This window comes from Thunnus albacares, chromosome 4, assembly GCF_914725855.1.
Source record: "Thunnus albacares chromosome 4, fThuAlb1.1, whole genome shotgun sequence".
NCBI lineage: Eukaryota > Metazoa > Chordata > Actinopteri > Scombriformes > Scombridae > Thunnus > Thunnus albacares.
In genome coordinates, this window is record NC_058109.1 from 3,274,832 (window position 1) to 3,288,626 (window position 13,795).

Below are 13,795 nucleotides of genomic sequence, written 5' to 3' on the forward strand. Positions count from 1 at the left end.
AGACCTCTCTCTCCTCATAGATGCTCTTTGTCTCGCTCTGGTTCGTCGCCTCCCCTCCAACCCCAACCCCAACCTGCTGCAGTGACGTCACGCAGGTGGCGAGCTAATGGAAATGTCAACAAACAAGACGTCACACCGAGAGGCCGACGTGATTGGCTCTGAGTGTCGATCCCGCTGCTGCACGAGGAGACGGGAGAAGAGAGAGGACGGCGGTGTCTGCAGTTGCTATGCAGGTTACTGACGGAGGAATACGGTTTATAGAAGACACACACACACACACACACACACACACACACACACACACACACTGATGCTCAGCATCAGCAGTTGTGAAGCAAGAATAGAATAGAATAACATAGAATAGAATAGAATAGAATAGAATAGAATAGAATAGAATAGAGAGAAACGGGGTGCTGATTAATTCAATATATAATCCAGTGAAAATATAACAAGATGTCATATATAGAATAAAATACATACACTAGAGAAAAATAAGAGAAATATAGACCCAAATGTTACATAACATAACTTGATTTCATTACATTATAACACAATTTAACATAATTACGTTAACATATTTGTAATAAAATAGGATAGAAACAACAAATGTGTCAGAATCAGAAAACTGTTGTATTATGAAACATGATGCTTTTATTGGAAAATACAGGACTGCTTTCACTGAAATACCGTCTTACATTCAGCAGCTCACAAAGAAAATAAAATGTTTATTTATCATTTGTAAAGTTACAAAAACTTGATTAGTCTTTTGTTCTTTATAGCCAACGGACTGTTTTTTAAAAAACAGGCTTAAAAACCTTTTTATCCAGGAAGGATTTTTCATCGTAACTCTTGATATTTTTTTTATTTATGTTTATATTATATTATATTATATTATATTATACTATATTATATTATATTATAATATATTATATTATATTATATTATATTATATTATATTATATTATATTATATTATATTATATTATATTTATACAGCATTTCTGAATGAGACCCTTTTTATAACGGATATACGTACTACGTCACCACGTTAACCCTGAAGCGGAAGTGAACACGTGGGGTTCACGGGAATCACCGAGCACGCATGTTGGGAGGCCACAACTCTTTCTCAGGTAAGTTTACTCCGCTTATCACTGAATATGAGGCGTTATTTAAAAACAGGACTGTACTGTGTGTTGTGCCGAAGCTGCCCGTTAATAAAGCGCGTGTTTGTGGGACAGTTTCACTTCTGTCTGCTAAATATTAACTTATAAAACACCAGCGAGCCAGTTAGCCTGCTAGCTGTGATAGCTTAGTCCGGCTAAACTGTCACAGTTGTTCAACTCGTAAATAACCGGACTAACAAACTCAGTATATGATGTATGTACAGTTATAGAGCTCAGTGTGTGATGTGTGTACAGTTATAGAGCTCGTTGTGTGATGTGTGTACAGTTACAGAGCTCGTTGTGTGATGTGTGTACAGTTACAGAGCTCGTTGTGTGATGTGTGTACAGTTACAGAGCTCGTTGCGTGATGTGTGTACAGTTACAGAGCTCGTTGCGTGATGTGTGCACAGTTACAGAGCTCGTTGCGTGATGTGTGCACAGTTACAGAGCTCGTTGTGTGTACAGTTACAGAGCTCAGTGTGTACAGTTACAGAGCTCGTTGTGTGATGTGTGTACAGTTACAGAACTCAGAATATGATGTGTGTACAGTTACAGAGCTCAGTATGTACAATTACAGAGCTCGTTGTGTGATGTGTGTACAGTTACAGAGCTCAGTATGTACAGTTACAGAGCTCGTTGTGTGATGTGTGTACAGTTACAGAGCTCAGTGTGTGATGTGTGTACAGTTACAGAGCTCGGTGTGTGATGTGTGTACAGTTACAGAACTCATTATGTGATGTGTGTACAGTTACAGAATTCGGTGTGTGATGTGTGTACAGTTAGAGCTCAATGTGTGACGTGTGTGCAGTTACAGAGCTCATTATGTGATGTGTGTACAGTTACAGAGCTCAGTGTGTGATGTGTGTACAGTTACAGAGCTCGGTGTGTGATGTGTGTACAGTTACAGAGCTCGGTGTGTGATGTGTGTACAGTTACAGAGCTCGGTGTGTGATGTGTGTACAGTTACAGAGCTCGGTGTGTGATGTGTGTACAGTTACAGAACTCATTATGTGATGTGTGTACAGTTACAGAATTCGGTGTGTGATGTGTGTACAGTTAGAGCTCAATGTGTGATGTGTGTACAGTTACAGAGCTCATTATATGATGTGTGTACAGTTACAGAACTCAGTGTGTTTCCTCCATCATGGCTGTGAGAGCATCATTTGAGAAAAACAACGAGATCGGCTGCTTCGCCAAACTCACCAACTCTTACTGCCTGGTGGCTGTCGGCGGCTCAGAGAACTTCTACAGGTGAAATTTTACCTTTAACACACAACACGTTTCACTCAGGCTGATACCAGCGCTGGAAAGTAACTAAGTGCATTTACTCAAATACTATACAGTTTTAAAGTACTTGTTTTTTACTTGAGTATTTCCATTTGATGCTACTTTGTACTTCCACTCCACTACATTTATTTGACAGCTTTAGTTACTTTCCAGATGAAGATTTGGCTTCTTCCACCACTGGCAGCTACATAAGCTTGGTGTAGCTGTTTGTGTAGCAGCATGTTGGCTAAAGTAAATTCTTTTGCTCTGACGAGATCTGAGCCTCACTGGCTGATGTAATCAAAGTGTTATCTCTGTTTTATGACGTTAGGTAAGATGAGGTGTGTCAGCTTAGTGACATAAGTCAGTCCTGCATGACAAAGTACATCTGTACTTACAGATGTGGGTCAATATAGAAAAATATGTTGTGACATGTTTCTGATGTCTGATATTAGCATGCAGGTTTGGGGGAATCACATTAGGTTAGTGCTTTTTTTTTTTTGGCAAATTGGCATCATGAAAAGTCTTCCGAATCAGCTGTTAGCAGCTCATGTTTGTATTGTAGCCATGGATATACAGATAACTGTCACTGGATTTCTTTGATACTGAAGAAAACTTAAAAATTCGATGATTCTCAGTAAAGTTCTGAAGCCTCTTTTGTCTCGTATTTCTAAGCAGATGTATGGAGGTTTATTGTTTAAGCACGGGTTCACAATTTTTCAAGTGTGTCTTAAACCAGCAGTCAGGTGTCCATAGTAACAGTGAAAGAGGTTTTCCTCGCTGTAATCATTCATCCTGTTCATACTGGATATTAAAAGATCCTTCAAATGTGCTTTCAATGGAAGTGATGGAGGATAAAATCCACAGTGTGTCCACACAGTCATTTAAGAGTCGATGTGATGCTTATATTCAGCTTCAGCAGTCTGAGTTAGTCATATCAAGTGGATATCTGACACATTTACAGTCTTTTTAGCATCAAATTCCCTCTTTGTGTTTCCTCAGACAGTGTTTCCCTGTTGAGCTGCAGGTGGAAGTATAGTAACAAAAAGAGGAACTTTGGCACTAAAAAGACTGTAACGTTGAAAGATATCTACTTGATTTGACTCATTTGGACGCTGAAGCTTCATATTAGCTTCAGATAAACTTTTAAATACATTTTTGCACAGAAGGAGGACTGTGGATTTTGTCCTTCATCACTTCCATTGTAAGGTCATTATGAAGGGATCTTCTAATGGTCAGTATGAACAGGAGGAATGATTACAGCAAGAAAAACAGCTTTAATGTTCATTTGGGCTCCTGACTGTTGTTTTAAGACACACTTGAAAAATTGTGAACTTGTCCTTTAACATCGGATTTAAATTGTTAATATGATTGACAGATCTGTCATCAGTGTGCTGTTAAATGTCTTTAAAAACAGGAGTAAACCGTGTCGAAATACAGTCAGGTCCAAAAGTCTGAGACCATATTCATATTATTAATATTCATCTCTAACACTTTGCAGTGTGTTTGAAGGGGAGTTGTCAGAAACCATCCCAGTGGTTCACGCTTCCATCGCAGGCTGTCGCATCATCGGGAGGATGTGTGTGGGTGAGTAACACACACATGCACACACACACATACACACACCTTGCCTTATACATAAACATACGATCACAAATAAATAAACAATAAAGGTGGTGCTTTAGGGTTTCCTTTATATGAGAGACAGTTTTTCAGGCTGTCTAAATATACACTAAAAGGCTTTAAATACACTGAAATTTGTTTTTTTGGCTTCAGAATTTGCTGTTGTGAATAAAATATTTCCCATAAAATCAAGAGCAAGTTTACATGATCACAGTCTGAAGTATTTCCTTACTGCTCCAAGAGTTTCCTCAAAGTCGACGGTTGAGCTTCATCTTTGAAGAAAGTTCATCATCAGTCCAAAAGATTTTTAGTGTCAGTGAAGAAAACAGATGAATCAAAGTCTCGTCACATCTTCCACAAAACACACAAATATCCAAATCTAGTTTATTGAGTAACACCTGTGTATTATGTTAACAGAAACTTTCTTCACCCTGTTAAATATTATTTTGTTTACGTCTACGGACGAGGTTTAGTGATTAAGTCTGTCTTCCTTCAGACGTTTGATCTTTTTTGAGATTTTTCAGATGTCAATCAATGCAGACACTTTTGTGCACCTGATGACATCACTGTTTGTCCCGTAACCAGGTAACCGTCACGGTCTGATGGTTCCCAACAACACGACAGACCAGGAGCTGCAGCACATCAGAAACTGTCTGCCGGACTCGGTGAGGATCCAGAGAGTGGAGGAGAGGCTGTCAGCGCTCGGCAACGTCATCGCCTGCAACGACTACGTAGCGCTCGTCCACCCCGACCTGGACAGGGTGAGACACGCAAACACACACACACACACACACACACACACACACACACGTTCACACAACTCACATTTGCTAAATTATTCAGTTAATTCCTATATTTCATCCTATATTTAATCATATATGATCTAATATCAGGTATGACACAAAAAAACTTCAAATCCTCACATTCAAAAGCTGCAACCAGCAAATTATTGTAATTTTTGCTAAAAAAAAAATTACTGAAACAATTATTTAATTGCCAAATTTGACAACAGTTAATAGTAATGTAAGACTGTAATGTTTCTGTTTCCAGGTAATGAAATGTTGCTTTTATAACTTTCTGGACCCAGTTGACAGTGTGGATTTTTTTTTCCTAATAAAAGTTGTTTTTCTCAGCCACAGTGATAGAAAAAGAGTCTAAAAGCTGTTAAAATTCAGCCAGAATCACCATTAATTTAATATTTAGTGATGTGAAACTATTCCTCAGTCAGTTCTAAGTTATGTTTTAAATCCAGAGTGGAAACATTGACATCCTGGAACAGCAAAGTGATTCTAGTGATCTATAAATATTTCTCTGTTTCTCTTTTAGTACGGATGACTGTGTTTTTCCAGTGAGCTGATTGGTCGATAGTCAGACTGTTGACAAGTTTTGATCTGATCCTGTGAAGTGAACCTGCTGCAGAGCTCACTAATCAAGAGATTATTTTATTTGATCATTAGTAGTATAAAAAAAAAAGCAGTTTTAAAAGTTAAAGACGACATCTCGGTGACGTTTGGCAGGATTAGAGATCAGCTGACGTCTCTTACAACATGCTGCGTGTCTCTCTCGCTCTCAGGAGACAGAGGAGATGCTCGCAGACACTCTGAAGGTGGAGGTTTTCCGTCAGACGGTAGCAGAGCAGGTCCTGGTCGGTTCCTACTGCGCGTTCAGCAACCAGGGAGGCCTCGTCCACCCGAAGACGTCTATAGAAGACCAGGACGAGCTGTCGTCTCTGCTACAAGTTCCCCTCGTGGTGAGTGACGGACGGAGAGTCAACAGCTAAAACCACTTCAGTTCCTCTGGGGAGCATGAAGGTGTTAAGCAGCATCTAATCGTGTCATCTAATGGTTGTCCAGATGTTGCCGTGCCGACAGCGACACCGCCAGCACGGCTAAAAAAAAATGAGTTTGAATTTTGAACGCGACAGTAAAGCTAACTTCCTGTTCAGGCCGGCACAGTGAACCGGGGCAGTGAGGTGATCGCGGCGGGGATGGTGGTCAATGACTGGTGCGCGTTCTGCGGGCTGGACACCACCAGCACGGAGCTGTCCGTCATCGAGAGCGTCTTCAGACTGAGCGACACGGCGCAGCCCTCCGCCATCGCCACCAGCATGAGAGACTCGCTGATCGACAGGTGAGACACACACACACACACACACACGTACACACGTCTTACTGTAATTGTGAGGACACTCATTGACACTGTGAATTCCTCAGCTCCTCACCTTAAAGGGGACCTATTACGCTTTTCCTTAGTTTCAGTCTGATATGGCTGCTCTGAGCCCATCGGGAGGGAGACAGCAGCTGAGACTGCCTGTTAGAGACAGAAGCTGAACTGAAGCGCTGCATTATGGGAATGTGTGACAAGCTGTAGGCTTGTCTGCAAGGTAGAAAAAAAACAAACGAAGTGTTGAGAGCAGGTTGAAGCCCTGACTTTGGACTTGCAGGCAGCTTTTTCTACATACGTTCACCTCAAGTTTCACGACTTTGAGTGTAACTGGGACTCAACATAGACAGATGAGAGCGGCGTCTAAGAGCTGCTGAAACGTTTTATCCGTTCAGTCCACACTGACTCTGACCTGCGTTCAGCGTAGAGGTGTGCTTGAATACTAATACATTATTCAGCAAAGCACAAATAGTGGGTTTTATACGAATATTTGTTTCATACAAATATTTAAAAAATTATTTGTTGGGGGTGTTCCCCAGAGATAAAGCTGAGCTCCCAAGAGACTCTTCATAACCTGTTGTTCCTCTTCTCCTTTCCACAAAGTTAGGTTGTAAAAAATAGGCAATAAATGAAAAGTGCAAAGTAATAATAGCCTTTGAAGTTCTTCCCTAAACGTTACACGCTGTGCTGTCTCTGTGTTATGGGTGTATAAATAGGTAGAGGTCTGTCTGCAATGAGACGATGAGTAAAGTTTTAGCTCAGTAGTCAGCGCAGTCGTCATGTCATGTCATGATCTGAGAGACTGCGGTTCGAGACCCGGTGCAGGGACCTCCTTTGTAAGTTAGTTTATTCATGAACACTTTAATTTTCTGAAATTAAAAGTGTCATAAAAACAAAAACAGGATTTTTAAGCCTCTTTCCACTTTTATTCAAATACAAATACAAATACTGGGATCTCTGCACATCTCTAGTTCAGCGTCTCTGTCAGATCCGACTGTCCAGGATCTGAGAGGACAGACAGACTGTCTTCACCAGGCTGACTGACAACAGAAATGTATCGAACTAAAATAGTTTTCATCTCGGCTGCAGGGGGAAGAAATCAACTGTGTTTATATTTGATTGATTGATTTTTTTATTTCCCACCGTAGCCGGCGATGGTGAATCTGCCTGTAGTGAAACAGGCGAGTTAACGAGCAGACCGGGAGCCTTGATCAATCAATATAGAAACTGTTAATAAGTTCAGAACATATAAACAGCTGTCGGTGCAGATTACGCTTCACTAAACATGACGGAGGAGAAATAAATAGACTTGGAGCATAAAAAAAACACACGGGGGATGATTCACCGTTTAGACTGAAGAGTAAAAGAGGTTAATATAGAATATAGTTGACATATCTGACCTGACACACACTCAAAAAAAACACACTAAACCACAAATTACAAACCTTTATGCCAATAACATTCAACTAAATGACTGAATAACAACTGTTAGCTTAGCATAATCTGATATATTTCCCTCCTACTGTAAACTGAACACTGCTAACTCTAAAACACACATATTTCTGCAAAGTCACACCTACAATCACAAACCATTTTATCTTTTGACCCCTAAAACTGTTATTTTGGAAGTTATATTAAAGCTTGTGATGCTTCCTGTTTACACAGTTTGTTGCTTCTTATTGGACGGCACTACAGATGTTTCCTAGCAACCGATTTACACGTTACTAGTGTGTTAACTGCTGCAACACCGTCCTGTTAAACAAGCTGTAAACTCACACGTGTGTTTCATATATTCAGACTAAAAAGTTCTTTAAATGAACACTGAGAACAACAACTCAGATCTTGTTTGACCCAAATTTTTAATGTTTCACCAACATTCACACAGAAATGATTGTAACACTCACAACCTTCGCACTTATGTGACAGACTGACTCATTAATACATCACACACACACACACACTCACTCACACACACACACACACACACACACACATAGGCTTCCATCTGTTCATTTTATAAACTCATCACTTGCAGCCTAGTTTTAACTTATTTTACTGCATATAAAACACATAAAAACCGAAAGAGCTGCAACGATTATTTGATTCATTTATTAGCTGAACAACAGAAACTGTTTTAACAAGCGAATTATTGTTTGTCATTTTTTAAAGCAAAAATGCACCAAATTTTCTGATTTCTGCTTCTCAAATGTGAGTTTAATGCTTTTCTTTGTCATAAACGACAGTAAACTGAATATTTTTGGGTTTTGGACTGTTGTTGTTTGACAGTTAAAGATGTCATCTTTGATTCTGGCAAATCAAAACAGGCATTTTGCACAATTTTTTGTGATTTTTATGGACCAAATAAAATAATCTGCAGATGAATCAATAATGAAATAGTTTAGTTGCAGCTCTACAAACCTTCCAAACAAACAAACACAGCCCTGAATTCAGTTTCCTCAAAAAAATAAAAAACATTAGAAAGTATTAAAGTCTTAACAAGGAAAAAATATTCTTCAGTAAATTAAATGTATTAGTTAAAGTTTTTTTGTACGTGTTTGCGGCTGTCAGGAGACGTTCTTCATCTCTAAACTACAGTGAGACGATGTGAGTGTCGATCACCTGCAGGAGTCTCACTGTAGCTGCTGCAGCTGCAGGAAGTTCCTCCACTCACTGCCCAGGAGACTTTAACTAAAACTTTAATTAACTTCAATTAATTAATCAATCTGTAATTGGTTAATCCATACTTTAATTATCTGCCACCTATCTGGGTCAAGGTTGTGCTAATTGATTAATTATATTACAAGGAATTGTTATTTACAGCTGGAGAGTAATAAATTATTTGAAGTAAGGTCAATAAATTCATGTACTTGGTAAATAATCGCAGGTCTCAGTTTGACCTTCTGTTCAGTATTAAAAATGTCTTTAACAGTCTCATGTAATTTAACACTTGAAAACACATTAACATCATCTTTCTGGAGCGCAACTAACGATTATTTACATTATACATTTATTTTCTGATGAATCGTTTCACATTAACCCAGAATGACATCATCCATTATGTTGTTTTGTCCAAAACCCCAAAATATTTAATTTAGAATCACGTAAGAACAAGAAAAACAGCAAATTTTCAGTTTTAATAACGTGGATGCATCAATTTGGTGTTTTTGCTTGAAAAATGACGATTAATCGATTATTAAAAATAGTTAACAGAATATGACGTCTGTGTTCGTTCTCACGTTTATCTGCTGAAGCTCGTCTTTAAATCTCAGTTTAACACGTCTGTCTACCAGCAGGATTTGTGACATCACAACTAGTTTGGAGCCAATCGTGATCCAGAATGAAACTAACATGTGATGTGTACAAACACTGAGGATGAGTTCAACTTTACAAATCGATAATATTTACATATTCAGAGATTCAGGATGTTTTTAATGAGGGAGAATTTATAACAAGGTCGTTTCACTTTTTTTTTGTGGAAAAATCAAACACAAATTATTATTAAAAGTGGAATATTTTGATCATTGATATTCATCTTCAAACATGTCTGGAGGGGATCTTTGGATTAAAATCTGATTACTTTGACTTCCTGGAAAGTTTCATATTTTCATTGTTTATAGTTATGATGTATCAGTAACGTTCATCTGCCTGTAAAAGCTGCAGCTTCAGTGTATTTTTATGATCATCGCTGCCTCTCTGCCGGCGTTTGAAGAACAGTCCATCTCCTGTTTAATCTGAGTTAGAGCCATTAAATGTTGTTTTCCTGTCACTCCAACCATCTTCTCTCTCTTCCTGTTTCCTGTCAGCATGGCGTAAACCACCGTCTGCCGTCTCCTCCTCCTCCTGCTGCTGCTGCTGCTGCCGGTTGTCCTTCGTCTCAACAAGCCGCCGGACCTCGATTCTCAACTTCAAACACCTCCTTCCTCACAGTTCACCCTCACACAGCTCCCACCTGCAGCCTTATACTACACTCATCCTTTTCTACCTTTTTTAAAACATTTGGTTTAATCTTTCTAAAAGCCTTTTTTCCCCTCTGGTGACTTCTGTAAAATCATCAGTCGGTTACAAATCTGATGAGTTAGCTGGAGGGAAAACGGTGCGGAAATATTGAAAGAAACAGATTTAACTTTTTGAACTTTTTCTCGGTTTGGATATATAAAAAGTGACCAAGGCTGTGCTAAAATGAATAAATTCAAATGTGTTTATGTGCCTGTATCTAAACTCTATTTTGTAGGAGCCTGGACGTAATTCTTATAAACCCTGATAGGAAACTGTCGGTAGCTTCGACAGACTCGCCTCCCTGAAGACGATATCTCAGCAGTTTGTTGCTTTAGTCACTTAAAGTCAGTCAGGAAACATGTTTTTTGCCTGCAGCTGTTAAGAGTTTCCCATCGACTTCATCCCGAAGCCGCCAGCTGCGTCACCACATTACAACGTTTTTTTTCTGATGCTTGAAGACTTTAGACATTATTGAAGGTTTACGAGTGATACTTTTGTCTGAAGCAGAACTAATAACAAGTGTAAACAATGCAGTTAGATAAATATACGCAGGTAGAGTTTGATTTCAGTGTCTGTGATGTTAAAAGTCTGAAGAGAAGAACGTCAACAGATCAAAGTTTTCTATTCAGACTCTTAAATGAGATTCAGATCGTGCAACATGGACTACAGATAGTTTAACTTCAGTCTGTAACAAATCAAGGCCGCATCTAAACATGGATGATGTTTCTGAACAAACAATACTTCATGTCTGTCTTGTAAAATAAAATGAATCGCCCTCTTTTTATCTGTTTGTTTTCTTCTGATGTGATTCAAATTCATCAGCACTGATCACCACATATAGAAGTAAAAAGTCTTAATTAACTGTAGATGATGTGTTCAAACAGTGGAAAGTAAATACATTTTACACAGATACTTATACTTAAATATTTACATTGTGCGTTACTTTACACTTCTACATTTGACAGTTGTAGCTACGAGGTACTTTTCAGATTAAGATTTTACATTAAACATGAAGAACTTATAAAATTCAACACATTGTTAAAGATTAAACTATAACTAACTACATTTACTCAAGTACAACTTTGAGTTACTTGTATTTTACTTGAGTATTTCCATGTGATGCTACTTTATACTTTTCAGATGAAGATTTGACACAATGGATAATATAACAAGCTTTTAAAATACAACACATTGTTAAAGATGAAACCAGTGGTTTCCAACCTTTTTGGCTTTTGACGTCTTACAAAAAGCAGTGTGTAGTCGGGGTCACATTTCACATGTCTGAGTCGTTAGTCGTTCCCCTCTGAACTTGGTTATTTCTATAAAGGTTTGAGGTGCAAAGAGATCACATGACCCCATATTTTACAAAAAAAGCAAAGATTAAAGAATGTTAAAAACTAACGACTTAGTGTAGCAGAATTGTTTCTTCTTCTTTCCTCTCCACAGTATTTGAGTAAAGTACATTTACAAAAAATACTGTAAAATTTCAGGGCACTTGTAGTTAAAAAAAAAGTATTTCCATTTTATGCTACTTGATTTTTCACTGCATTCATTTGATAACTGTAGTTACTTTTCAGATCAAAATTTTGCATAAAAACCTGACGAGCTTATAAAAAGCAAAGTGTTGTTTAAGATGAAACCAGTTTCCAACCTTCCTGGGTTGTGACTCTTCATCACGGTCGAGTCGACGCTCCTCATGTTTCTGATGCTTCAGACTTCTCACATGGTTTCATTTCAATAACTGTTCAAGGCCAAAAGAGGTCAAATTATCCAATATTTCACATAGAAATACTCCAAAATTAATACTTTAACAACACAAACAATTAACAATCTAATGATGTCATATAGAATCATTAATCAGTCACAGAACAAGAACTTTTACTTTTGGTGCTTAAAGTACATTTTTCTAATCTACTTTTTTAGGATTTTAATTGCAGGACTTTAACTTGTAATTAAGTATTTTTACTAATAAAATTTACTGATGGCTGATGGTCTCTGGTGTCGTCTACTGGTTCATATGAAACATGTTCTAACAAAAACACTGAATGAAAAACCGTCTTCCTCACCATGAAAACAGATAACAGACCAGAAAAATGTTTTAAAGGCAACTTTTTTTTAATTATTATTGGCAAATGCTTTGAATAAGGTTGTAGCAATGCGTCTATGTACACCCCTCCAAACAGTGACAATGTCAGAAAGCCTAAAGAAAAAAAAAAACACTTTGTAATACAGCTCGATTATATGATCGTTTATACGCACACATTTTTTTTGTTTGTTTCAAACATACACATACACTTATTTTCAGTTTTTGGTTTGGGAAACATCTAAAAAGACTTGTTTTTTTTGCTCTAAATAAAACAATACGATTATATCTATATTGCGTAAAATCAATATACATTTATAAAAAAAAAAAATTGTCAAAACATGCAAGGTTTGTAGTGCATCACATCCTTTCTTGTCTATAAAGTCTTATTAAACAAAGGCAGACGTACAGAGAAGAGGAGCAGATACAAAAAGAAGAGATAATTGTTATACAGTAATTCCTAAAAAAATTCAATGCCAACTCTTTTATATTCGTATTAATTTATGTGCAAAAGAAGCTCATTCATTTCCTACATTAAATACATTTTAATATGTCTAATGCTCGACTTTATGCTACCATGAGACACGCGGCGTTCTTACAAGCTCTCTCTAACACGAGGTCAGGAGGAGACGTCGCCCGTCGTGGCGGAGAGATGATATTAAAACGTGGCCTTGTTTCGCCTCAGAAAGCTTCTCTGGGATCTGATTACTTCCTGGCTGCTTCTCCTGCCAAACGCAGGCCGCCTCGGCTTTGCTCGATATACAAAATGGGGATAATTTTATTGACGTTTCACTGCGCTGTCCGAGTCTGCCAAAGAGAGACAGAGAGAGGAAAAAAAAAAAAAAAAGACAGACGGCGTGTCAAAACAAAAATGTCCTGTAATCATTCCTGTGTAATCGCTTGTGACCCCTCGTTTGTCTCCGTGGAGACGGCATCTCCTCCTGCACCGCCGCTCCAAACCAACAGCTTCCAGCTAGATAATTGCTCGCTTCCTAATATTCTCTACATTAGTGTGTTTTGTTTTTTTTTTAATCCGTCTCAAACAGCTTTCTTTCTTTCTTTCTTTCTTTCTTTCAAACCGAGCATGAAAAGCGAGCGAACGTTCTCACTTCTGAGACTGTCGGAGCGAAGCGCGTCCTGCGTGTTTCCACTCAAACACAGCTGCCTAAAATCTACTGAACAGGCCTTTAAAATCTGCTTCACCTGATTGGTTGTTTATGAGACATTAAATGTATATGTGGTTAAATATGGGGGGTGAAGGGGGGGGGGGGGGGGGGTGTGCAGGAAGACTGACAGGTGAATCGTAACTATGCGTGTTGTGCTTACGGGACTTCAGTTTGCTATAGATGGCTGCTAGCTAGCTCTACTGGGGGGTGTTGTAGTGTTATGATATATGATGAACAGCGTTACCCAGCAGTGCTGCTGTTCTTTGTGAGTCTCTCCAGGTGTTTTGAAACCTGCAGGGGAGGGGGTGGGTGGGGTGGGGGGGTCATGAAGGGATC

The 13,795-nt window shown here is 38.5% G+C and overlaps 1 protein-coding gene across 1 annotated transcript; it reads left to right on the forward strand.

Annotated features, from left to right (window-relative positions):
• The first annotated feature begins 1,027 nt into the window (after positions 1 to 1,027).
• On the forward strand, positions 1,028 to 10,994 carry eif6 (eukaryotic translation initiation factor 6). Its single transcript, XM_044349807.1, has 7 exons — positions 1,028 to 1,129; positions 2,279 to 2,413; positions 3,930 to 4,015; positions 4,637 to 4,812; positions 5,625 to 5,801; positions 5,997 to 6,181; positions 10,018 to 10,994. The coding sequence occupies exons 2-7, from the start codon at positions 2,307 to 2,309 to the stop codon at positions 10,025 to 10,027; spliced, it is 741 nt and encodes a 246-aa protein (XP_044205742.1). The 5' UTR covers positions 1,028 to 1,129; positions 2,279 to 2,306; the 3' UTR covers positions 10,028 to 10,994.
• Positions 10,995 to 13,795: the final 2,801 nt, after the last annotated feature.

Bases quoted from the DNA above. Each gene is read 5' to 3' on its own strand.
- eif6 (XM_044349807.1), top strand. From the start codon at position 2,307: ATGGCTGTGAGAGCATCATTTGAGAAAAACAACGAGATCGGCTGCTTC. The intron at 4,016-4,636 runs GTGAGTAACACA...TCCCGTAACCAG, and splicing joins CATCGGGAGGATGTGTGTGG to GTAACCGTCACGGTCTGATG. The intron at 4,813-5,624 runs GTGAGACACGCA...TCTCGCTCTCAG, and splicing joins TCCACCCCGACCTGGACAGG to GAGACAGAGGAGATGCTCGC.